Source organism: Rattus norvegicus, chromosome 7, assembly GCF_021556685.1.
Source record: "Rattus norvegicus strain SHRSP/BbbUtx chromosome 7, alternate assembly SHRSP_T2T, whole genome shotgun sequence".
Lineage (NCBI taxonomy): Eukaryota > Metazoa > Chordata > Mammalia > Rodentia > Muridae > Rattus > Rattus norvegicus.
The window spans coordinates 119,299,716-119,326,274 of record NC_141540.1 but is presented as its reverse complement, the minus strand read 5'-3'; the positions used below and the strand labels follow the sequence as shown (position 1 = coordinate 119,326,274).

Sequence of the window (26,559 nt, the reverse complement as noted above, 5' to 3'; positions counted from 1 at the left end):
TGCCGGATGGAAAGAAAGTCTTTCCATTGAATGCCTAGGGATGGACTGCTAGGGACATGCCACTGGGACTGCGATCTGAAGGTCATGAGGGACAGAGCCCTATAGCCATGCTAGGAACATTAAATGTAAAGGCTCTGGGGTAGGAATGCTGTCGAGGAAAAATTCAGCACCCCTGACACCGCCTAAGAATGGCTGCTCGCATGTTAGTGGATACTGAAATTGCCCAAGGTTCCAGGGAGGCTCATGGGTCACAGGATGTGAGCAACTGTGGTCCTGCCCTACATCTTCCCTTACCCAACACTGACTCCAAATGTCTGTAGGCAGCCTTCTTGGTCACCTGCCTCCCCGCTGGGCTTACTGGCTCTGCTCTCTGCTGTCCACTCTACGCTTACTAAGTAGTCTCTAAATATCTATAGGTTGAATTCAAGGAAGGCGCCACCTGACTTTCCCAGAGAAACATCTCTTCATTCAGACAGGACAGAGAGAGCAGAGAAACTCTGCTCAGGTCCAGTGTGGCAAATCAGATTGTAGGGGTTTGTTACAGAAGCATAGACAAAGGTTCCCAGGGAAGCTTCGTTAACTGTGAGGCAGCAAGACCTCCTACAGTTTCTCCTGAGACAGGCGCCTTCTCAGAGAAACAGTCCCTCTCCCAGTGTTCACGATCAGAATCCTGGGACCCAGAACAAGTGAGAAAGCAGCAGTGGGGTGGAAAACTCCGCCTGACCAACCTACAGCAGCAGTGCTGAGCCAGCACGGTGGACACACACTCCACTACACCCCAAAGACTTGTGTGCTAAGAGCCTGGCTCCCAGAGCAGGGGTGATCAGAACTAAGAATTTTAGGGGAAGTGAGTGGACCATTGGATCTCTGACTTCATCAGTGGACCGATCCATTAATGGGCACTGTCTTAGTTAGGGTTTTACTGCTGTGAACAGACAGAATGACCGAAGCAAGTCTTATAAAGGACATTTAATTGGGGCTAGCTTACAGGTTCAGAGGTTCAGTCCATTATCATCAAGGCAGGAACATGGCAGCATCCAGGCAGGCATGGTGCAGGAGGAGCTGAGAGTTCTACATCTTCATCTGAAGGCTGCTAGTGGAAGACTGACTTCCAGGCAGCTAGGATGAGGGTCTTAAAGCCCACACCCAGGGTGACACACCTACCCCAATGGGCCACATCTTCTAATAGTACCACTCCCTGGGTCAAGCATATACAAACAATCACAGGTAACTAATGTGATGGGCTACTGGAAGGTGACTGGGTCCTGGGAAATGAAGCTAGTTGAAAGAGAGTGCAACTTTGGGGGCATATCCTGGGAACTATTTCTTCCTCTCCTGACATGAGGCTATATGTGTAAATGCTGGCATTGTTATGGTGTTCAACCAACTGGCCCAACTAAGTTATCTTAGTCAGGGTTTCTATTCCTGCACAAACATCATGACCAAGAAGCAAGTTGGGGCCTGAAAGGGTTTCTTCAGCTCACACTTCCACATGGCTGTTCATCACCAAAGGAAGTCAGGACTGGAACTCAAGCAGGTCAGGAAGCAGGAGCTGATGCAGAGGCCACGGAGGGATGTTTCTTACTGGCTTGCTTCCCCTGGCTTGCTCAGCTTGCTTTCTTATAGAAACCAGGACCACCAGCCCAGGGATGGCACCACCCACAATGGGCTGGGTCCTCCCCACTTGATCACTAATTGAGAAAATGCTTTACAGCTGGGTCTCATGGAGGCATTTCCTCAAGGGAGGCTCCTTTCTCTGTGATAACTCCAGCTTGTGTCAAGTTAACACACAAAACCAGCCAGTACACAAGCCTTTTCTCTTTTAAATAGTTTCTCTCAGGAGTTTTGTCACAGCAACCAGCCCCCAACGCGAGGACACTTGCCTACTTTCTTTACCCATGAGTTGGTTTCTATCTATTTCAGAGGTCTAGAGGTCATGTGCCTTGCCCAGCCATATCCTGATTAGTGACAAAGCAAGAGAGGCTCCCAGGAAAGTCAGGTGGCATTTACCTGGAGCGACACCAGGATGGCATCCCTTCGTCCATAACAGAGGGAGTGGACTGAGAGGAAAGCACAAATCCGCTCAACAAAGTAGGCGTGTCCTCCCGTCCATTAAGGTATTACATCAAATTAGGCCTATTTTAGATTTTTATATTTTAGTTTAGTTTAGCTGATACATAATGACATAAAGTGGTATGTATTTACATATGAATATATTGTACGAGTTTCCATATGGGCTAAGGTCTCTACTTTCTTTGTGAATATCCCGCCTCCTGTCCTGCTTCCGAACGGTGCACAGCAAGGGTCCCGTCCGCAGTTGTTCGCTGTGCAAGCGAGCAGAGCCTTCCTGTTTCATCTACATTGTTAATCTCCTCATTGCTCAATGTTGCACATTCTTCCTTCCCCAATATTTCAGTTTTTAAGGCTCATAACATGCTTGGGCTTTAAAGATGGCATTTTGGTTCTGGACAAGAAGCAAAGGTTAGGTCTGTGAATGTTTCGTTGCATCTGGGGTCCGGGAATGGGACTAACAACACCGAAGACCCGCGACTGCAGCTTCCTTTACTGCGCAGGCGCCTTTACAGCGGCATCGCCCCGCCCCAAGTGGACGAACCCATTCACAGGAAGAGGGGGTAAAGTGCCACAAATCCCGAACTTTTCGCGATGGTTCAAGCCGTGCTCTGGCCAATCAAAAAGTCTCCTTAATCCCCGCCTTCAGCTGCATCCTGGTTGGGTTGCCTCTCCAAAGACACTAGGAGGAGCTCAGAAATGATTGACATCATCTAAAGCCAGTGGCTAAGCTGAGAGCAGTTAAAGAGCAGAAACCTCTCCGCTTTGTCCAGCGGAGGGAGACGGTTTTTCCCCGCCTCCTTCTTCTATTGGGTCTCTGGAGTCTTCGAGCGTTTGATAGCAACCAATCAGAGAACAATATGGAGGGAGGAGGCGGGTTGATGATAGTTGCCAGGAGCCTGTTTGGCGCGACTCTTGGGACCAGTGGACTAGTGGTTGTGTCCCAACTCTTCTGCCGGGTCCAAGGCTGGGCTTGGGACGGGTTCTGCTCCGCCCCATCGGCACCTTTGCAGGCTGCCTGGGGCCTGAGGCCCTCTGTCCACCCAACCCTAGCACCCGGGCCACCATCCATCCCTTCATCACGGACTCAGGCTCTGGGGTCAGCTGCCCCGAATCCTAACCCCCTTTCAGCCCCCACCCCTCCACACGTCTCTGCTAGTACCTGGTTACTATGGTGAAGCTAGCGGCCAAATGCATCCTGGCAGGTGAGTAGTAAATGTGCTTGAACGCGTGGTCCTAACTCAGGCAGTTTTGGTTCACGATCGCGTCCACTGTCTGTCTCCCTTAAGAATGGCTGTGGTGACCAACAGAGCAAATTCTAGAAGGTGGGCGGGGGCGGAGTGGGGGGGAACGGCACTACACTCCCCCTCCCCTAGGACACATTTGTAGATGCAGCCGCGTCCCGGTCTCCCTCCCATATTTTGAGACCACCTTCACCAGACAGACTTAAAAACTTGAACGAATATTTCAGCACAAGCATGGACTATATCCCAGAGTCAGGGGTCAGCGATGCTGGTCCCACTCCCTCTAATATCAGGAAGATGGGGTGAGGTGGATTACCGGGTGGCACAGTTGAGAGCATGAACTTGGAGTTTCCCCCGAAAGTAAGAAGCTTATTGTTGTTGTCTGACATAGAAATAATCAGCACAACGTGCAGAGCATGGTTGAGTAGTATATGGATAAATGCAGAGTAAGTGAGTTCGTGGTGCTCACACCCGTGGGCTTGTCTTGAGTCAGTCTGAACATTGGGAAGACTATATGCTTAGCTTGTAGTCTGGTTAACAGCAGAGCACATGTGTCTACTGAGTCGACATACATGCCAGTGTCAGTTGGGAGTATTTCATTTAACCCCCTTGCCACAGCACACCCGGGTAGGTTCTGTGTGGTCCTGATGTGACTGGGTCACTGAGTGATGTTGCCATGGGTAAACAAACCCCCAGTGAAGGCTGTCCACCGCATTCCCAGGTCTCCTGACTCCAGAGCTCTGCCTGTGGGTCAGAAGTGTTGGCTGCTTTTTTTTTTTTTCTTGTTGGGACAACATACTGGACAGGAAATAGTTTATTGTGGTCACAGGTCTAGAGGACTGTCTATCATGGTGGGGAAGGCATGGTGACGAAAATGAGAGGCAGGCTGGCCACATGAAGCGTGAGCCCTGGCCCTTAGCTCTCTTTCTCCCTTCTATTCAGTCAGGAGCTCCAGCCCAAAGAATAGTGTCACTCGCCCTCGGGGGCGGGCCTTCCCACCTTAACCTAAGCTAGATCATTTCTCACTGGCATGCCTAAAGGCTTGTCCTCACTTCTGTGGTGACTCCTCTTTGTAATCAAAAGATTAGCAACAGTGGTGTCTTTTGATCTTTATCCTATAGAGTAAGAATGGGGGTAGGGAAACCATACCCATAAATGACTTTTCTCATTTGAAACCAAAAGCATCACCCAGAGAGAGGAGTGAGAGTTGTTGCTCAGGCCCTAGTGCAGTAGAAGGAAGCCTGGCTCTGTGGAGAGTCTGTAGTTCTCAGCGCGCCAGGGGAGGCAGTGTGGTGTAACAAAAGCAGCCAGTCCTTGCCCAGCTCTGTGGCTTTGGACAGTGTTCAGCTTCTGCATGGGTAAGTTGAGGACATTCTTTTTTTTTAAATTAAATTTCGTCTTAAGTAGGCGGTTCTGCCTGCTGTTCTCGGCTTGCTCCTCCTTAGCTGGTTAGCTCTCGAGGAGGTCCTGTGGTGATCCACTCTCCTCAGACTTGCTGTGTGCTGGTGTCACATCACACCCTCACAGCCACCAGCCAGTCCTCATGTAAGGTGAGGCAAGGAAGCCCCAGAGCAGTGAAGACACTTACCCTCCACCACACAGCAGGGCTGTGTGATTCAGACCCTGGGTCCAGACCCAGGCGATCTGCTTGGTTCCAGTCCTCCTGGCACTGAGCCTGTCACATGATTCCAGTCTCAACCAGAGCCATTAGGGGCTCCTGGCTTCCACCCCAGTCTGGTCCTCAGTCTACAGCTTCTGGTTAAGGCCTCCAGGGACCAAGAGACCTGGTCAGAACCACATTTCAGATTCTTAATCTCCATGCCTCCCTAGCACACATGCACACAACCCTTCCCCCAGCTTTTTCTTCTCATCCCTCATAGACCCACGTGTTCTCTCACGTGGCTCCCGTCCACAAGGATAGTCACTCAGCAGATGTTTATTGAGAATCTACTATGTTGAGTCACCATGCAAGCTGCAGTCGGCCCTACGCCCTCACCAGGAAGAACCCAGATGTGCAAGTGTGAATCGTGGGTCCTTCGTGTGTCAAACTTTGAGGAGTGTCTCAGGCACAGCTGCCGCTTCTTTTGAGATGGAGAGAGAGGGAGCACAGTTAACAGGCATCTTTGTTTTATTTATTTAACCAACAGCACCGTGCACCAGATGCCGGACACACTGATTCATTAGCTTTGGCAACTCTTTGAAGTGGGTACCTCACAGTAGCTGTTAGCCCATTTTACAGATGTAGCAAAGTGGGCACAGAGGCCTTAAGCGGCACCGTTACCTAACACACAGATAGTGTGGCACTGGAGTCTGACCCCAAGCCTTTGCCCTTTGGGGGGATGCCCATCTGTCTAGGTTTGTGGGGACAGTGGTCATGATCCCCTGGAGTGTAGCCAGAGCACCCCGCCCAATTATCATAGTGGCCCTGGTGAAGAGAAGAGAAGGAGAGGTGGCCTCGGAGGCCACACAGAAGCCAGTTGAGCTTTACACAGAGAGAGAAGACAGGATTCAGACTTGGATTAGAAAGAGGAGAGAGGGGGCTGGGGATTTAGCTCAGTGGTAGAGCGCTTACCTAGGAAGCACAAGGCCCTGGGTTCGGTCCCCAACTCCGAAAAAAAGAACCAAAAAAAAAAAAAAAAAAGAAAAGAAAAGAAAAAAGAAAGAGGAGAGAGAGAGAGAGTGAGTGAGTGTGTGTGTTCTGGGGAGGGGTGGGGTAGGGGTCCAAGGAAAAAGAACAAGCATACCTGTCCAGATTTTCTATAAGGGACAGCTGGAGACGGTTGGAGTGGTCACCTAGGAGTTGACTGTTAGAGCTATGCATGCTGTGGACAAATTGGAGGACCCATGGCCATTCTGTTCAGTGACTGTCTCTCTGTGTGAGGCTGAGGTGGGCTTGGGAATTAGTTCCTGACTGTGAGAGACCAGAGTCAGCCTGCAGGAGCTGCACACAGCAGTAGTGCAGAGCCAGAGGAGGCCACTGAGCTAGGTGCAGACCTCTGGGGAGGGGCGATGCCTGGCTGGGACAGCACTCAGTTCAGTCACACTAGGGCAGTGTTAGCATGTGACATGTTGCCACCAGGACCTGTTTCTTCTGGCAGGGGACTCAGCTCAGCTTCAGAGCCAGGCGCAACCCAGTCCATTTCTGTGTTCAGGACAGATGTGAGTCCCATGTCCTCGAGATGAGATGACATCAATGGCTGCCATGTAGGGGCACTGGGATAGTCAGGTGGACAGAATCCCCACCTTCATGATTGGGCAAAGAGTAGCCCAAAGAGGGGGCTCCCAGCTCTACAGATAATGTGTGAGCTCCTGGGGCAACCTTGGGTAGTGGGGCAAGTGCCCAAAGTGTAGGCTTGAGAGACAGCCCAGAACCAGAAGGACTAGAAGGAAGACAGCAGGATGGGGGAGGAGGTGGTGACCTCATCCTCGGAAAAGCAAGAATGCCCGGTCCCCACGGCGGAATGGTGAGCAGAAAGAGATAGCTGGAGAAATCACTCCAGTCTGTGGTGAGATGCAGCCATGGCTATGGACAAGCAAACTACAGAAGACAGCGGAAGTCCCCACAAGGACTGGAAACACAGCCAGTTTGGGAAGGAGCTGGCCTAGGACAGCAAGGGTCAAGGAATGAGAGAAGCCAGGGCTGTGGCTGTAGCAGTAGCAGAGCCCTCTCCTCACATGCACAAGGCCCTGGGCTTAATCCCAAACTGAGGAGAGGGGAGGGGCTAGCTGAGGCAGAAGCGCCAGGATCAGAGCTCGGAGGACAGACCCCAGCAGTGCCCACCGCTGGGAAACTGAAGAGGATGAACTCATGGGGGCTGAGGAGCAGGCAATGGCGGCAAGATAGAGCCTGTGCATGGTCCCCACAACCACAGGACGGAGGGGGTGGGGCTGGGGCAGTAGAGGATTGTGGCCAGCTACCACCCCATCTAGAGAGTTCACTAGTGAGAGCCCAGGAGTGGCCACGGGACTTGGCAGTTAGTTACGAGGTCACTAGTAGCCTCACATGGTGCCTTCCCTAGGCACTCCGGTCTTCCAGCCCTGGCCACGGCCCTGGGGAACCCCTGCACCCAGCATCCATGTGGGCTCACAGGCTCTCGAGGTTTCCCCTGCTCCCTCGGATGCTCTGCTTCTCAGCTGTTCTGTTTGGCTTTCCGTTTGTCATCCTGTTGCTCCTAGAGTGTGTTTATCAGTTCCCCCGCCTCTCCACGCTCAGATCCCTCCTCACAGCCCACACAGGAGTTCCGCTGCCAGCCTTGGTTACTGGCAGTCAGCAGAAAGATTCACGAAATTAACCAAAGCCAGTCTGTGGGGAATCTCCCAGGGAGAAAGAGCCAATTTCCTCCCAGGTTTAGGAACAGAATAGATGTCAGGGTGACGGTGACTTGACTCCCCATCTGGAGTGAGGGGGTCAACGACAAGTGTGGAGAAGGAAATGCTGGGATATATACCCCGGGGTAGGTGGGATCTGTAGGCTCCGGGAGGCCACAGTGAAAAGAGCCCGAAGGTGGTATTTGGGGTAGTCAGCCAGACCAGCCCAGTGAAGCAAGGCAGCATTAAAGCAGCTTCTGCGAGCCTGGCTGTGTTCACCTGTGACTTCAGTGGGGACACAGCATGGGAGGGGCAGAATGAGAGTGAAGGGCTTGTGAGGAGAGCTTGGGCCATGGCTGTTCCCTTCTAAGAAACACCAGCAGGAAATCAAGTCCTGCATGGCTCACTCGGCCCTCGCAGAGGTCTCATCCACATGCCACCGCAGTCACGTAATTGTCTCACAGAGGAAGATCACAGGTGGGAAAAGTCAAGCGCGTCAAGATCCACTGTGGAGCAGACAGAAGACAGAGATTGTTTCAAATGCTGGGAATCAAGAAACATGGAATGGGTGGTGGTGGTGGTGGCGGTCACCGTCGTCACCGTCACGGCCCTGAAGGTCAGGAACACGAGGAAGCATGTGTCCTGAAACACCTGGGCAGTGGAGTGAGAATCAGGATCCTGCTCTAGAGGCAGGAAAGATATGTGGAAAGCAGCCACGTCAGTGGAGGTCGGGCGGGACAGCAGAGAAAGCAAGGCACCCTGAGCCGTCCCCATGACAGCCCCAGATGAGCTCTAAATGAAACCACTCCCTCTTATTTTGGAAAAGACTCAGATCTGATCTGGGCCTGAAAACCGACAGGAGACCTGGTTTCTGATGTGCGGGTTCCTGGAGCTGTTTCTTGAACAAAAGGAAGGAAGGGCACAGCTGGGCAAAGTGGCCATTGGAAAATGACTAAAGGTGTGCGTGTGTGTGCGCACGCGCGTGCGTGTGTACGCACTTTCCTAAGTCTAGCAGCACAGCGTTCACCTGGCAGGTCAAGATGGAGTACATCACTTGAAAATGAGATTTCTCACGGTGAGCGCAGCCTCTTGACTTCCTTACTGCCAGCGCAGAGGAGGGAGCAGGCAGCGGCTCAGCCAGGTGGGGTCACAAGTCGCTGCTCACCCCTCTTTGCAGACCAGACTCGAGAGTAAATTGGAGTTGGAAAGTGACAGTTTCTCCACAGGGCGTGCTTTGGTGGAGGAGTGTAACTTCTGTTGCCAAGGCCCTCCCTCAGCCCTGTTACCACTACCTTCTAGGTCATTCTTCTAGTTGATGGGGCTATGAGGTTTCTAGAAACGTACTCTGGCTTTAGATAAGCTTTAAAGACAGATCTCCCGGACCAGTTGCCCTGCCGGCTACCTCTCTGCTTCCCACGAGAGCTGTAGACATTTCCTCTGAAAACTCAGCAAGTTTTCTGGTTCCGAGGCAAGCACTCTAGAATAGGAGGAGGGTCTCGTGCCCGAGGGGAATCCAAGCAACGACTTTTCTTCTGCTCTGGCCTCAGGAGACCCAGCTGTAGGCAAGACAGCCCTGGTGCAGATGTTCCGCAGCGACGGGACCCATTTCCAGAAGAACTACACTCTGGTGAGCTGGGGTGGAAGAGTCCTGAGCTGGCCACTATGTAATGAAACGTGGTGGTTAACCATGAGAGGGGGGACTTGGCAAGATCCCTAGAAGATGCCCTAAGTGGCCTGAGAGAAGATGAGGAAATGGCCACTTGGAGATCCAGCCTCCACTGGCCACCAGTAAGGGACCAACCAGGATGCCACATGGTTGCCAGGAAGAGTGGAGGGCAGGGACTTGTAACCACAATTTTGACTACTTTATTGGCTTTTTTTCCCTACCGCCCTTCCCCACCCTTATCCCTTCCAAGCCCCCAACACTAAAAAGGAGAGAAAGGTTAGAGGGGAAAGGGTTCTGGTTAGGCTACTTCCTGTCGATTAGGGGCATTGAGTTCCGTGGAGCAAGTCCTTTGCCAGGACATCAGCAAGCAGGAGCAGAGGGAGCAGCAGCCTCCTCTCTCAGGCTCTGGCGTTTTCTTACCCTCTGAAGAGGCTCCAGAATTCCAAACGTAAACTGTCTGCAGCTGGCAAAAATCACACCCTCGCCAGAGCATGGGGCAAATCATAGCTGCTGTGGACAATCTGAAGCAGCCCCACATCCCACACCTGGGATAAAAACAAAACTATATATATTAACATAACATGCCTATATTTTTAAAGAAACTAAAATTCTCACTACAGGGAGTCGGGAGGCCTTGAGGGCCTCTGACTTCTGCTTGACTGGGAAGGCCTCTGCAGGGAGGTAGGGACTTGCCTCATTCTGATTGTCCCAGTGTGGGGCCCTCTAAGGCCTGTGATCTTCGTGTCCCCTGCAGACAACCGGAGTGGATTTGGTGGTGAAGACAGTGCCAGTTCTTGACACAAATGACAGTGTGGTGAGTGGTACTCTTGCCCTGAAGCCAGGGCACTCGGGGCTGTTCCTGGGGCCTGGGGTTTCCTCACCGCAAGGACACAGGGAGCCTCGGAGGGAGGGCCTGGGGTATGGGGGAGGGACTGGGATGCAGGCCTCAACAAAAAGAACTTGTTATCTTTTATCTGAGTTCTTAATTGGATCCCTCCAAAGACTCCCACAGCTCATAGAGGGAGACGGGCACAGCATCATGTCTGGCCACTCCCAAGGAGACAGGGTCTGTTGCATTCATCGGAATCTTAAGGAGACCTCTAAGCAAAAAGAAAGGCACCGACGCCCCCAGTGCCACAGGAACAGCTGACACAGGAAACACACTGTGCAGGGCCAGTCCATGGAGCAGGAAGGGACCAACCAGGATACCGTAACACGACGGTATCCTGGATTTACAGCCAGGCAAGAGGTGCTACACCAGGGTGGGGCTCAGGGATCTCTGAGGGAGTTTCAAGCAAGCAGCAGCATTTGGGAGGGTCTCCAGCTGGGCTGGGAAGGCAAGGTACAATGTGTACAGAGCACATGCTCACTGCCTCAGAGCAGTGACAGGCTGTCCTACTTTAAGCACCTCCCCCAGGTCTCCTCAGTGACCTCCTTTACCAAGAGTCGTCAGACGATCTGAGAGGCCATTTGGTTACCAAAGCACAGAGTGGCCTTTTGGACACCAGAACACTTGTCAGCCTGTTACCGTTCTGTCCTGCCAGGTGGGCAGTCAGCTTCCCCCGAGATTTTTTGTGCTCGAGGTTGGGAAAGGTGAGCCACCTGCTACGCGCAGGTCGCACTAGGCGGACGGAAGCTCTACCTCTGCCTCTCGGGCACTTTAGACCGTTCTTGCCATCTCCCTGGGGCCTCGGAGAAGGTAGGGCACGTGCAAAGGCAGCCATGCGCATGGGCGCGTGCACTCTGCCCGCACGCAAGCCTCCTGCCCAGAAAGCTGAGTGGGAGACTTGGCCTGACTCTCCCCGAGCCCTCTTCTGACACAAGCTTTTCTGGTTCTAGGAACTTTTCATCTTCGACTCAGCCGGCAAGGAGCTGTTCTCTGAAATGCTGGATAAACTGGCAAGTAGTGTGTTGATTTTCTTTTTCCTACTCCACCTTCACTACCCCCTTCTGCTCAACCCCCTTGTCCCTGTGGCACTCCCCATGGGGATGCCCTGGGACCATCAGAAGCTGCCAGGCAGGATCCTTTAAGGGACATCCCTCCCACTGGGGCTTTGAGCCACATGGCAGATATAGATGTTCCTACCTACCCATCACGGTCAGTCCCAGCTCCAGAATGTGCCAGGAGCCATGAAGCCATTCAGTCCTTGTAGCTGCCACCCCACCCCCGCCCCCCGCTGTTTTTAATAGCTCTTTGTGAGCGTCTTTCAGTCCCCCCCCAGCTCTCCCTCCCCCCAAGACAGGACTACTGATCCCTTCCCCTCTAAGGAGACCTAGAGCCAGAAACGAGGCCCTGCCCTTTCTACCACACCAAGAAGAGTCATGCATAGCATCGGGTTTATTCTGCTGGACTGGCCTTCTGAGGAGACTAGAACGTCGTACTCTGCAGGCCCCACAAGCTTCCCTGATATCCCAGACAAAGCAGGGCCTACTTGTACGGGAGAGTTTAGTACCCACAGCCTATGCATCAAAGGGAGCCCTCACGGCCCAGACAGGGGCATCCCCTGACCTCATCCAGAGCAAGTGGCAGGATCCTTAGGGACTCAGTGTCCCACCACCCCTAGGCCAACATCCCTCAGCCCCAATGAAGTCCGGCTCTTCATTGGATGACCGAGCCTCTTCTGGGTGTTAGTGTGCATTAGGTTGATGGCAACCCCATACAAGAAGCCAAAGCATCCCCAGGTTTTTAAAAGCCCGCCCTCATGAAGAAGACCCAGGGACTAGGCAGTGGAGGAAGGCGCTTCCTTTGCAGTCTGCAGTTTGGGAGACCGCCACAGCCTCCTGGTAGCAGGCTCCCAAAAGAACTGTGGTGCGTGAGTAAGTAGAACCATGACAGAAAAGAGAGGGGCTTCTGGGTGGCAAACAGCCCTGTCCTGCCCAGCCTGACTGCCCCTGGAGCCGGTCACACGGGCCAGTCAACATCTTCTCTGAGCCGTTTGCTTTGGCTACAAAGTGAGACTCTCCCAGACAACCTTACTGACTGGGGCATCTCAGTGATTCACAGGCAGCTCCTGATGAGAGGTGCCTGACCGTCACTGCCATCTTCTGGGCAGGAATTCCCCAACCCAGGTTTTCACGCCACCCCCCTTCCCATGGGAATGCTTGTCCCTCATAAGTGCCACTGCAACTGGCCTCCCTTCATTCTGTGGTGACCTGTGACCACCTGTGGGTGGGACAGTTTCCCATCTCACACCCCTCCCTCAACCCACCTCCCCGAAAGCCCATTTTCTTCCCCCAGCCCCCATCCAAGAGTCCCTGTCATGTCTCTGAAACGGGCCTCTCCTGTCTCTTGCTTAGTGGGAGAATCCCAACGTGCTGTGTCTCGTCTACGATGTGACCAATGAGCAGTCCTTCATCAGCTGCACCAAGTGGCTGGAGAAAGTCCGGTCTCAGACTCCCGGTATCTCCCTCCCAGGTATCAGCGGTAGATGGGCCTTTCTCCAACCCCGCCCCCGTCCTTCAACTCAAGGACCTCAGGTCACCTCGCAAGCCACTGTGGGAGTGGGACAGGAGCCTGAATCTCTGACCTCAGCGCCCTTCACTGTGCCTTTGCTCAGCCTCTAAACGGTCTTGAAAAACCTCCCCAAGCCTGGGGGAGGAGAGATGATGCCACCCACCAGGCAGAGTTGGGAGAGCTGAGATAAGAAGGTGCCACTGTGTTCTGGATGGGTGTTTTCAGAAAGCTAACTCCAGGGAAGAAGCCCTCATTTTCCCCAGTACACTGGGCACAAGTTACATTCCAGCCCGGTTGCCACTCCTGCACGCTTTAAATCGGTTTCTTTCTCATCCCTGTGTGAGATCAACAAATTCTCCTCATTAGAGGCCAGGGAAAGCGGCCTCCAGAGACTGGGCTGAGAAATTAGCTCAGCCGAGGCAGCTGGGAACGGAGCTCAATTACCTGAGTCCCTGACTCCGAGCCCAGGCCCAGGATTAGCATTAATGACCACGTCCGGTGTTGGTTCCACGAGCTGAGAATTAGCACAAATGCTGCTCTAAACTTGATCCAGGCCTGCCCGGTGCTTACAGCCCCAAGGAGGTGAGGAGCACAGATATATTTTGAAGGCATTCGACAGCTCTAAACTGAGCTGTATGTGCACAACAAAGCCAGTCTGTTTTCTGTGGCCCTCGGGGACCTTCCCTGCTGCCACATACCCCCCTCAAGTGGGCAGCTTGTGTCACTTGATATGTCACACGTCCCTCTCTCTGCCACTGACCTCCCACCCATCCTGCCACCTCAGAACCCAATACTGTGGTCATTTCTTTCGCATAGGTGTTTTAGTGGGAACGAAGACAGACCTGGCTGGCCGACAAACGGTGGATTCTGCCCAGGCCCAGGCGTGGGCCCTGAGTCAAGGCCTGGAATTCTTTGAGACATCTGTGGTGAGCACCCCCACCCTCTGAGCCACCGTGAGGGGTGGGCGGGGGGCTCTGTGCCAGAGGTTTGATCATGGACTGGGATTCGTCAAGTGGTTCTGCCACCAGATGCAAAATCTAAATTAGAGCTGGTGCTCACATGCTCCCCTGGGTCTCTGCTCAGTGGATGGCATGAGAGTCCTCTATGCGGCACTGTCAAGCAGGGCTGGCAGCCTATCCTGGGCAAAGCTGTGTGCATCTCTCTTGGGAAGACGTTGAAGTATGTGGGGGGTGGGGGTGGCATTTCCATGACCCTTGGGCTCTGAGAGCTCCGAAAGTCAAGCCTACTGGGTAGTTCTGAGACAGGAATTGGCCCCCAGTTCCAAATGCAGCATTGAAGTGGAAAAAGAGTGACCCCAGACCCACATGACCAGGGCACACCCAGTCCCAGGACCCCCCACCGTCTCTCATACCCAGTGTCATTTTTGAGACTCAGAATGGCAGGTCACTGGTACCATCAGGGCTGTGTAACACAGTGAAATGCCTTCTTACATCTGGAACCCCGAAAGTTGTGGCTTCCGGCCACATGATTCCGATGACACCAGTCAGATCCCCACTCCGTGTCTCCCACCACGGGCATGAGGACGGCAGCCGCGGCCCTCGCTCAGGAACACTGCCAGAGTCCTGTTAGGCCCGCAGTGGCCGTGTCGTACGCGGTCTTATCTTAGGGTCTCTAGACCCAACCATATGGCTTTCCCAAAAAGTCAGCGGGGATAGTGCATACCCAGACGTCACCTCCAGCTGCAGGCTCTGTCACGCCTACAGAGCAGCCTGAGCCAGGGAGCTGTTAGTATGTGGATGTGGGCATCGACAGTGTCCCTCACTGGCACACTTCCCCAAACAAGGCATAGCTGTCAGGGCAAGAAGCTGAACCACCTCTGGGACCCTGGGCCTGGGACGCACAGTGTGGGGTCTCAGCTCTTCACCTGTAAGCACAGGCTTAGGAAGCTGCCCTTTGGGGATTATCACGCACACGAATGAATGGAAAACACTTCCACACAAAGCCTAGTGCCAGTGTTTTAAAACAGCCACGATCCCTTACTCCTTACTAAGCCCCAGAACCAGTGGCTGGTACAGAGGTGGACATCACCCCATCTCAACCGATTATCACAATGCCGGATTGGTTCAAATGAGAGCTACTTCGGGGAACTCCCGGCTTTGCCAAGCCACACAGCCTTACAGCTCTAGCAGGGGCTTCCCATCCCCCACCCCCACCCCCGCCTTCTTCAGTCACCCCTTCCCCCAACACCCCATATTTCCTAGAAATTAAAACCCACCCCAACACATCAGTCAGTCACCCAAAGCTACCGGTCAGCTCCCCTCAGGTGTCGGGAAGGATGCGCATAAATTCTGCTTGAAGAGGCTGCGGTTGAGCGCTCCGTATTAACTGTGCGAGTTAACTAGTCCCCCTTGAGTTGCTGCTAACAGGAGCACCATTGGCGGCTCGGTTAAGAAAGCCGTAATTAAAAAGGGACCATAACCCGACACGGTTTGAGATGCTGCCAAGCCTATCCCCTCCTCCCCTCTTCCAAAGTGCAGCAGCCTCAGGGAGAGGCCTCCGTGGTCCTTTGGCTCTTAACTCTTAAACATCTCTCCAAGTCTTGGCATTTCCAGCCCACCCTGTCAAGTCAAAAAGGAATCCTTTAGTTTAAAGGATTTTCAGAACCAAATCAAGACCCACTGTTTATCACTACGGGTGACATAGAGTTTAAGAGCAAGGTTGAACCCACGTCTCCATGAGGAGGCCCGCCCTTCCAGGCAGCAGAGGGCAACCGGACAAGGCAGCTGTGTCTGTGTCCGCTGTCCTGTTACCAGACAGGCTCAGAGAGGCCTCGCGTCCCTCCCTCGATGCACAGGTAAGGAGAGGTAGAACCAAGATCAGAATGCAGCCCTGTCCACCTGGAAAGTCAAGTCTCCCAGAAGTTTGAGCCCTTGCCCCCCTCAGCGGACCTGCTTGGGAGCTCTTGGCGACAGAATTGTAAGTCAAACCAAGAGCTAGTCTGAGCCTCCTCCAAACATCGCCTCCCAACAGCCTGCTCTGTCAGTGTCCAAACTGTGCACAAGATGATAATTAGTCATCGGATAAAAGGGCTTCTGTCGCTGCCGGGCCCCCTTAATGCGTTTGGAAAATGGTTCAATTTCTGTCTATTTCCAGCCTCTCTGTGGTGTCTGTCAAGGCTCCTGGGCATTGAACTCCTTACGTTTTTATGATGGGTTCTCCCAGCTAGTGCTTTGGAGAGCTTTTGACTCCGTCTAAAACCCTCCCACAGGGTCTCACCGCCTCCTTCCCTCCACTCAGTGCTTAAGGACACTTTGGCTGGGAGGGGGAGAGAAGCTGTGACATTGACTGGCCTTGACATGATGGCTGCACAGGCAGAAGTGAGAGGCCCAAGTCCCCGTGTGGAGCCTCACCCAGGGCACTCACTGGGCAGCAAACTGCCCACCTTGCTCAGCACCCTCAGCTCTGTGCCCTGCCGCTGGCCTTCCTGGCCTCTGGGGTGGGTAGAAGGACTCTGCTGCAGCCTGGCATATTGAGTAGGAAGGTGTGTGTGCTGCACCTCTCCTGGCTGGGCTGTGGCCAGGAGGTAGCCTGTGGCCAGACTTTCTCCTGGAACACATCTGTCTGCTGTTTTGCTTTGGCCTTTTGACCTCTGTCAGAGCTAAGTAAGGGACTCATCTTCAGTCCTCCACAAAGAACCCTAGTGGCCACAAGGATGGCACTCCACAGATAGACCTCAGCTCCACCCATCACAGGTCATGCAGCTGTCCGCACGCTCTTTCTGTCTCTCAGTTTTCCCTATAAAATCTATAACTCCCCCCGATTGGAGACCGAGGAGGCTCGCATGCACTGGAGCTCGCTGGGCAGCAGCCCACCTTCCTTGCTCAGCGTGCTCCCAGCGCTGGGCCCCGTCCACCTTCTGCAGCGCGCTCTCTCACTACACTATGTTCAGCGACTCCCCCAACTGCCCTTGCTTCTCCCTGGCTATGGGGTCCAGGAAGCTCTCTCCCCCAGGCCTGGTGCACTCCTGTCCTCTTTACAGCCACACCATAAGACAGTCACCCGCTTGGGATCAGGGTACACTGTCCAGCTGGGGCCACTCCACCCTCTTGGCTTCATCCACTCCTCTGTAAAGTGTGGCCACACTGACTTCTGGGATGTTCCTCCCACTCCATCAGGGACACTTCAGTGCCTCTTATCCGGGCTGCGCCTTTGCCAGCCACTGAAAAGCTTTCAGATGGGCCCTTGTAGGCTCTTAGCTGTAGCTCCAGTCTGCAGTGCTCCAGTCTGCAGTGTGGTAGGTTCTATCTGCCACTTTGTTCTTTAAAATGCCCGGGCTACAGTATGGTGGTGTGTGCCTCTAATCCTACCACTTGGGAGACTGAGGTGGGAAGATTAAGAATCCGAGGCCAGCCTGGACTACATATTGAGAAGCTCTCTTAGAATGATGATGGTAGTGAGTGATGAGGTGGTGGTGGTGGTGGTGGTGGTGGTGGTGGTGGTGGTGGTGGTGGTGGTGGTGGTGGTGGTGGTGGTGGCAGCTAGGGATGTGCCTCAGGTGGTAAAGTGCTTGTCTAACATGCATAGCACTCTTGAGTTTGATCACCAGCACCTCGGTACATACCTGTAATCCCAGAATTCCAGAGGTAGAGGCAGGAGGATTAGAAATCCAAACTCAGCCTTGGCTGTAGTGAGTTCCGGGCTAGCCTAAACTACATAAGTCCCTATCTCATGAAACAAAAGAGCAGCCTGAGAGACTGGCTCCTGCCTTGGGTCCTATGGTGTTACAACAATCGGTCCAATTTAAATAAAAAACAAAAAACAAAATTTGAGGAACAGGAACACAGACAGGAAAAACAGGCACCCACATTTCGGGTGAGTAGTGGCCACAGTGTCAGGAGGGTGCTGTGTGTGTGGTGTGCCCTTTCTCCTGACAGGGCCTTGGAGGGCCACCATTGACTCCTCTTAGATGCAACCTAAGGCAAGGTCCTTCATCTTCCTGATCCTTTGGACAATAGAAATGTCCTCTCGGCACCTTTGGCCATGAAGAGCAAGCGTTCACTCCACCTCAGTCAGTGCTACCCCAGGGCCCAGGGATGAGGAAAACTATCAAGCCATCAGCAGAGAGCCAGCTCTGCACCTTCTGTGGGGTCAGAGATGCCCGCCCCCGGTGGGAGGAGCCATGCGTTCTTGCTGGGATCTGGCACCATCCTGGAGGTCTCAGCTTATTCCTTCAAAATAAGTCTATTCCCACTTGGTCCTGCCGGCCACCCCGCTGGCCTTCCTGGCCTCTGGGGTGGGTAGAAGGACTCTGCTGCAGCCTGACATATTGAATAGGGAGCTATGTGTGCTGCACCTCTCCTGGCTGGGCTGTGGCCAGGAGGTAGCCTGTGGCCAGACTTTCTCCTGGAACACATCTGTCTGCTGTTTTGCATTGGCCTTTTGACCTCTGTCAGAGCTAAGTAAGGGACTCATCTTCATGTCCTCCACACAGAATCCTAGTGGCAACAAGGATGGCACTCCACAGATAGACCTCGGACCAGACCCTGGCCCTACCGATCACAGGTCATGCAGCTGTCCGCACGCTCTTTCTGTCTCTCAGTTTCCCTATAAAATCTACATTGCGACAGCAGATGTCCAGACAACATGAAGACGTTCTGTCACCAAGTGTCAGGGACCCGAAGGGAGAGAAACCTCTATCTAGTAGGGGCTTGCTTCCCCAGACCAGACTCTCATGCCTTTCTCCCTTCTTCCAGAAGGAGATGGACAACTACGAGGCCCCATTCCACTGTCTGGCCAAGCAGTTCTACCAGCTGTATCGGGAGAAGGTGGACATATTCCATACCCTGGTGTGAGGGTCCAATGGACTGTCCCACAGGACTGGCCACGCTGGGCTGGGCTAATGCTGTTAGCCCAGCAGACCTTCATCTTTCCAGGACACAGAAGATGGGATCACCTGGTACTTCTCAAAAATCACCACAGCTTTAATAAAATGAGAAAGAAGAGCAGGAACGGCTTCCGCTCTTATTTGGGGGCTGTGCCTTTCCCACAGCTCCCCCCAGCCAATCGCGGGCACACCTGACTCGTTTCTGCCTTTCGTGTATAGGGCCTGCCCACTCTGCAGGCCCCCTGTAGGCCTTCAGTACAGAGGGCAAACCCCAGGCTGGTTTGGAAGTAACTGAGCTGCTGCAGCCCCAGGACACAGAAGCACCCTCCAGGAACCACACTTCCTTGAGAGGGCTACTGTCCCTGGGAAAACAGTAACCCCTACCCATTTCTCTGGGTGCCCACTGCTCAGCACAGGATTCGGCCAGCCTCTCCCAGCTACACTGCTGAGAACCCTGAGTTCTGAGAACCAAGAGATGGCCTCTTCCTGTAAGGGCCACCTCTCCACTAAGGGGCTGGGCAGCTGTGTCTTCCTCTGCATTGAGCTTTCTGTGCTGTCACTGCCCCCAGATTAGTCCTGAAACACCATCTCCCCCTTTAACTCCCCAGAGAAGGCCTGCCCACACCAGAGCTGTGGTTACCGACTGGTTCCAGAGGCCTCCTGGGAATCTGTCTTCCCTGGAGACCCCTACTTCCTCCATGACCCTCTGGCCCACAGGGCTTTGTCACCTCCTGTCCCCAGTTGTCTATATTACGGGACAGTGTGTCGTGCCAACAGCAGTGGCTAAGGGTGTACAGCCCCTGGTGTGTCCCCATGATAATGGCCATGACGGAATGGCTCTGGTTGCTGCCGGTGACCCACCACGTCTCTACATGAGCTAAGCACATTACATGCATCCACCGATTCTGTCCTTACAGCATGGAGTCTGTTAATATCCCAGTCTTACAAATGCCAAGCTGGAAGGAGAAAATTAAGCTCAGCCAAGGGGCAGCAGAGCCAGAATGCTGACACCAGAGCCAACAGCTCCTAGTTCCCCTCCTTCCTCCCCCTGAGCTTGGCGGGAGCTATGGAGGCCATGCTGCCTGCAGAGGGGGAAGGTCAGACTTCTTGCCAAGGTCTCAGGAAGGAGAAACAACTGAGTGCAGGGCATTCTGACACAGAGCAGCAGCCAGCACCCCAGCCCTCACATCTCCCTCCCTTGTGCCATGACTCCTTAGCCTGCACTATGGCTACCATGGACTGGTAACTTCAGAAAACCACAGCTAAGGGTTGACTGCAGGCCAGGCCCATGTTAGAACACTGGCAATGCCAGGCTACAGGAAGTCCTCAGTGTATGGCCAAGCAGACAGGAAGCATTTTCCATCATCCTAAAACTGGTTCCTGGGACCCTTGAATCTATTCAGAGATGCTGTGCTACAGAAAGCATGTTGAAAAGGTCACTTGTCTCTGCGGCTGCCCTCAGCCACCTCTGACCCCTCTTCTCCAAACACTACCCTTCTGTGAGATCAAGGTGGCCAAATTAAAATATGCCACCTCTCTTTACCCTCAGAAGCTAGTAAAGGAAGTCTCCCAAGAATCCTGCAGCTAGGGGCACCGCCAAGAAGAGAAACTGGCACTAGGCTCCCTGGCTGGAGGCCAGGTAGGCTTGCAGAGCTGGTGACAACTGCAAACTGGGTGCCGTTGCCCTTGTGGGAGCCTAGGAAGTGTCCCTGCAGTTGGGTTGCTTCTCTGGGGACTCATGAGGAGATGCCCGATTCCCAGAGCACCAGGGGCCTTGCAGAGAGCTCTGATGGGGACATGTGGAGAGGACCCATTTCAGACCCGGTGGCACTGGGCAAAAGCTGTTTCCTACCTGGAAAGGGGCCGAGGGTGGGGTACTGATCAGATGACAGCTGATAGGGTCATGGCTGCCTCTTACCATCAAGGGGCACAGATGTGCCAAAGCTACAGAGACTACAGCAGACTTTGGGGAGTGTGCCACTCCTTCCACGGCACGAGGGGGGGGGAATGAACAATGCTTCCCTCCCCTTCCTAGGAAGAGATTTGAACAGACTCACAAGCTTCAAATTGGCTGATCAAAGGCACGAGTGAGCACGCCTGACCACACTGAGGAGCCTTGGTGAAAGCAGCCGGAATGGAGAACAGCTGATCTCCATTGGATAGAGAAGGCACAGGACTTGGGGTTTGAGCCCATGGGGCTAGATTCCCTGGCAAGCCGGTTCTACAGTAAATAAGATCCTTTCAGACAGTACAGACATCCTGACAAGATGGAGCAGAGGCAGCTGCAAATGGGGGTAATGGGGCTGGGTTAGATGGGACCCTGAGAAGAAGGAATATTGGAACTGAGGCCTGTCTTCAGGTGGCCATCTTGGGGCACAGTCATGGGGAGCAAGGATGGAAGGTCCAAAGGCGAGCTTTCCACTGGGAAAGAACTCTTAAGCCAATAAAGGCTAGTCTAGGAGATGCTGAAGGAGGGGCCTGGGTGGGAGGAATGTGTGTGTGATAACAAAGTAACAGACGACAGGAAGAAACATTGTATCTCCTCCACCTTCGTCAGGCCACACACCACTGCAGGAGCCCGGCAAATGGTTTATTCCCTCTGAAGAGTTATTGCCTGTGAGCAGCCATTCACGGTGTAAAGGTGGGTGTAGGGTGGATGGTGGGGGCAGAGGTCAACATCAGGCCTCTTCCTCTGTCCTTTCCCACCTTCCTTTGAGATGGGGGCCTCTCATTGAACCCGGAGCTCTGAGATTAAGCCAGACTGCATGACCAGCAAGCTCTGGATAGCTGCCCCTCTGGCTTGTCTCTCCCTCCCTCCACTCAGCAGCGATGTGGTTACAGACGTGCCGGTCTGTGCCTGAACTTCACATGGGTTTGCGAATTTGAACTCAGGTCCTTATACAGTAAGCATTTTGCTGAGTAGTCTGTTTCCCCAGCCTCAAGTCTTGTGACCTGGATGTGTATGAACAACTACTGCATACCAACCCATTCCAGGGAGCAAGGTGTGAGCACCTACTGCATACCAACCCTTTCCAGGGAGCAAGTGTGTGAGCACCTACTGCATACCTACCCATTCCAGTGAGCGAGGCCTATGCTCAGAGCTTGTGTTCCAATGGGATGGGAGAGGGGTTGGATGATGGAGGTTGGGATGGGAGAGGACGGAGTTAATAGTGCCTGCTGTCAGGGACCAAGAGAGCAAGGGAGAACAGAGGCCATGCAGAGCCAATATGAGTGTTGTCATATGAACTGGGGAGGTCATAGAAGACTCCCCCCCCCATGAAGATGCCATTGAAGTTGGGTTTGAAGGTGTACAGAGCCACTGCTATCCTTGAGACATAGCTCCCTTGCAGCCCTCAAAGATGGAGCCTTCCCTCCGCAGCAGCCAGGACAGAGATTCAGCCCCATGAGCAGGAGCTGTGCTCATACATGCAGCTTTTGCCCTACACTTGCCAACAGTCTGTAGAGAATAATGAGCCAACAGTGGGCTTCTAACCTCTGAGGGATACATGGAGTATCCAGCCAGAGTCTCTCAAGATGACCCCAGGAACACAGCAGCCCAGGGACTGGGGAGGGGGCTCTGACCACAGTCCTCCTCTGTGGCACATGGTCTGAGACTCTATGAAGCTGGCCAGCAACAATGCCCTTGGCTACCCCTTTTGTTATTCTTAAGACAAGGTCTCATGTAGCCCAAGCTGGCCTCAAACTGGTTATGTAGCCAAGGATGACTCTTGAACGTCTGATCCCTCTGCTTCAACCTCCAGCGTGCTTGGATTGCCAGTGTGTGCTAACACGTCCAACTTTTTAGGTTCCAGGGATCAAGATTGCACGTTAGGAGAGCACTCAACCAACTGTGCTAAATCCCAAGCCTTTGGCTACTTCTTTTCCTCCCACAGAGACAGCTGGGGAGGCCACACAAGTGGGGTCATGTCTTGGATCCAGTGTTGGAAATAGAATAAAACTGTTTCCCTGTGTAAAAACCCATGATGCCCATCCCCCACTGTCCCGCTCCGTAGCTCCCCAGACTTGGGGGGTCTCAGTTTGACTCAGAGTTAGGGAGCAGCCTGGGGGCTTTGTGATGTGGGTGAGGTCCCTGTGTTACATGGCCTTCTACAAGGAGGTGAGCTCTTGCTGGCCCCACTGTGGATACCAACATAGGTTGAACTGTCCCTAGGAACGACAAGAGCCCAGAGTTCTTTTTAATCCAAAACAGAAAAGTTGGTCTGTTCCAGAGGGAAGGTCTGGACAGAAATGACTCACCTGAGCCAAGCAACCTGGGAGAACAGACAGAAGTGCTCAGAGGTGAGGTGGGAAGTATCAATACTCTCAGGCCTGGGAGGAGAGGACAGGTGGGGTTGGACAATGTTCAGTCCCTGCGTTATCAGGATGGAGGGGGTGCGGGTCAATCCAACATGGAGCTGCTCCCCCTGTCTGCATACATCCTTTTCTATGGAACACTGATGGATTTTTTTTTTAAAGCGTGTTACCCTCTATTTACTTTAGAGACAGAGAAAACAGAGGAGAGTGACTTCTTCAGATTGTAAGTCGTTAGCGACGGAGGTGGGATTAAGCGCTCTGCCTTCTGCCCTCGGTGGATTTCATGATATTTATGTATGACGCCGCTCCTTCCCTCTGCCACCCTGCAGGTAAACAGAGCTGATAAATATGAGGGTGACTGTGGCAGAAGGCTTACTTCCATCCTGAAAGGCGACAGAGTGTGGACACTCATTAGGAGGAAATATTGAGCGGCAGTTTTCTCCTCTCGCCTGTGATTGGAGAGCAAGGCTGGTTCTCCACAAAGCCATTACTTAAGTGGCTGCGGGCGGGAGCTGGTGGGGGGCGGTGAGCTGAGCAGGAATGGGGGGGATTGGAGTGGAACTGAGGGCAGGAGATCAGGAGAGCTCTGGGCTGTGGAGGTCTGTCCTCCTTGTAAAAGTTGCTGGGGACTGGTTTCAAAACAGACAAACACACAAAAGCATTCCCTTTTCCTCCAGAGGGTAAGTTAGCATCCCGTGTCTGTTTAGACAAAGCACTTACCCTCTCTGATCCTTAGATTCCCCATCTGTCAGGTGAGAGTGTCACCGTCTTTACCAGTGTTTTTGAGTGGATTCGGATATATAGCCTCCATCTAGAAGGTTCACTCTTATAGGAAATGCTCACCTTTTCAATGATAATTATTACTTGATTGTCAGTATGAATGTACATGTGCCTCCAGGAAAACAAAGAGGAAAACAAGCCAGGCTGGTGCTATACAAGTGTAATTCCAGCATTCAGGAGGCTGACACAGGAGGATTGCTGTAAGTCTGAAGCCAACATGAGCTACATAGTGAAGACTAGGCCTAGTGAGACCCTGTCAGAGATAAGCAGAGAGACAGAGCCAAGCTGAAGATGAGCAAATGGAAGGTATTTAGACCACTCAGGGACAGACACCCACACTGGCCAGGGGTGTGTGGCCTGAATCGTCACCCTTCTGTATGCAAAATATACACAGATTTCAAAACCCAATATTTGTGTCACTGCTGTGTGTGCTATTGGGAACTTGGCTCTTTTCATTTGCTTTCTTCTCTGTGTAGCCCAGGCTGGCCTTGAATTCAAGGTCCCCTTGCCTCATCCTTTCCAATGCCAGCGCTACAGGCCTGTGCCACCATAGCCATCCTATCTGTAGAGTATCTTGTAGACCTGATCTCAGATCAAAAATAGAGGCTGGAGAGATGGCTCCGTTAGCAGAGTGCTTGCAAACATAAGGACCTGATTCAAACCCCATGTAAAAAGCCAGGAGCGACTGTGCACCCAACACTGGGGCAGTATGGGTCCCTGAAGCCCATTGACCAACCTGGAATCACTGGTCAACCAATGAGCTAGGGACCCTGCCCCTAAATATAAGGTAGAGAACCTGCCACTGAAAAAGACACCTGAAATCAACCTCTGGCCTATACCACACACACACACACACACACACACACACACACACACACACACACAGACACACACAGAGTGAGAGAGAGATAGAGACAGACAGAGAGACAGAGGTAGACAGGCAGAGAGATTTTGTTTGCTTGCTTGTGTGATCGATTGATTGATTTTCTCCAATACAAAGGTTTGAATCCAGGGCCTGATACTTGCTAGAAGGCTCTCTACCCCTGAGATATATCCCTGCCCCTCATTCTTTTACAATCACAAAAAAATGTTTACATACACAGCCAGGAGACACAGAGTTCATGCATGCTCGGCTGAGCAGATGCCCCCAGTCCTCGCCCGCAGCTCTGGCCTACCCTGCTCCTCTTGGGTCGTTGTTCTAAGGCCTCAGTGGAACACCAGCCCTGACATCACACCATGGTCATTAGCATCACTAATGAGAGTATTTGTCCAAAGTCCGCATTCCCTGGGAGGCTCAAGGTTCCCTTCCGGTTCATTTGGCCCTTGACCTTTAACAGCAATCTTCCACTGATGTCACAAGACTGTGATGTCGGTAGATTTTTACAAATCACCCAAGCAATGTCCCTCTGCACATAGCAGACCCTTGTCCAGGGATGTCTGCAGGACAGATTCCTAGAAGGGAACTTTCCAGGTCAAAGCCTGTGTACTTTTTAAGCTTTAATAGCACGGGACAAGTTGTCCTCCAGGGGACCACACTGATTCACACTCCCAGCATCAGGGAGCGGCACCCTGGACAGCCCGCACTTGTTAATGACAAGAAATTAAGGAGAAGGAAGGAGCATGCGGGGAGAGGGAGAGAAGGAAGAGGGGTGTGGGCTGAATGGCGCAGGGGAGTCCCCAGATACAAGCCAGCTTGCCTAAGCAGCAGGGTGCAGGGAGAAACCCCGGGCACAGCCCACTGGCAACTATGGCAGAATAAACCCTAAAGCAGAGATTCAGTGGGGACTGAGAACAGAGCCTGAGTGGAGACTCTCAGTCCATCTACAGCTGCTTCTCCAGAGGAACTGAGAGCAGCCTGCCCCAGGTGCCATAGCAGAAGCCCCAACTGCCACAGCCTGGCACTGGTTGCTGCCCAGCTCCCTCGCAGTGCCCCACGGCCAAGAAGATGGACCTGACATCTATAGGAGTAACCACAAATGGCCCCAAAGCCCAGGCCAGCTTACTCTGGTCTGAGACACAGCTAAGGGCAGGGGAAAGATGGGTACAAGGGATGTACCTGCCCTTCTCCATTCTCAGTGCCTCTCTGCCCACCTGCCTGCCTGCCTGCCTGCCATTGCTGCTAAGCCCTCCTCCCAGTCTTCCTCTTTTTCCTTCTTTCCCCTTTCCCCTTCCCTCTCCCCTCCCCCTTCCTCCTTTCTATAGCTTTCAAAATTAAACTCCGTTTCAAGTGTGAGGGAAGGTAAGTTTCAGGCCCCGCTCTGCCCTCAGAAAAATGGAGAGTTGGTCACTTCTGTTGCTGCAGACTGGGCTGGGCTGGCAGTCTTCTGTGGGAGAGAAGTATGTGCCAAGATACCCTGCTAGCCACGGTCACATCCTTCCAGCTGTGACTGTTGTTCTGTGTTGATTCTGAACACCCAGACAAAACCTGTGTAAGGTGAAAGCCAAGCACTGCTGCAGTGGACGGAGCCATGCCCACAGAGGCGTCCGCTGAGCACGTGGCATCAAGTTGAGAGTGCCTAGGGGTCATATCATTTATAAGGAAGTATTTAAGAGCAGGGGTGGGGCCTGGGGAGATGTCTTGGCTGGTGACGTGCTTGCCATGCAGTCATGAAGACCTGAGTTCAAGCTCCAGAATTGGGAACAGAAGAAAGAGAGAGGGGGAGGGGAGACAAGCACGGTGACACGCTCTTGTAATCCTAGCGCATAAGAGGCTGAGACAGGCAGATCCCTGGGTCTTCCTGAGCAGCCAGCCTAGCCAAGTCATCAAGCTCTGGATCAGGGGGAAGCTATCTCCATAAGACATCATCCTCAGGAAGCACAGCCGAGATCACCTCTAGCCTTTGTACAGCTGCACACAGGCACCACCGCTATCCACACA

The 26,559-nt window shown here is 53.1% G+C and overlaps 1 protein-coding gene across 2 annotated transcripts; it reads left to right on the top strand.

The window, feature by feature from the left end:
• The first annotated feature begins 2,939 nt into the window (after nt 1–2,939).
• Ift27 (intraflagellar transport 27) lies at nt 2,940–18,713 on the top strand. 2 transcript variants are annotated; one of them, NM_001130495.1, is given in 7 exon segments: nt 2,940–3,275; nt 9,170–9,249; nt 10,043–10,102; nt 11,128–11,187; nt 12,586–12,703; nt 13,559–13,668; nt 18,457–18,713. In NM_001130495.1, coding segments are annotated over 7 exon segments (561 nt in total). In that variant the 5' UTR covers nt 2,940–3,241; the 3' UTR covers nt 18,556–18,713.
• The last annotated feature ends 7,846 nt before the right edge of the window (nt 18,714–26,559 follow it).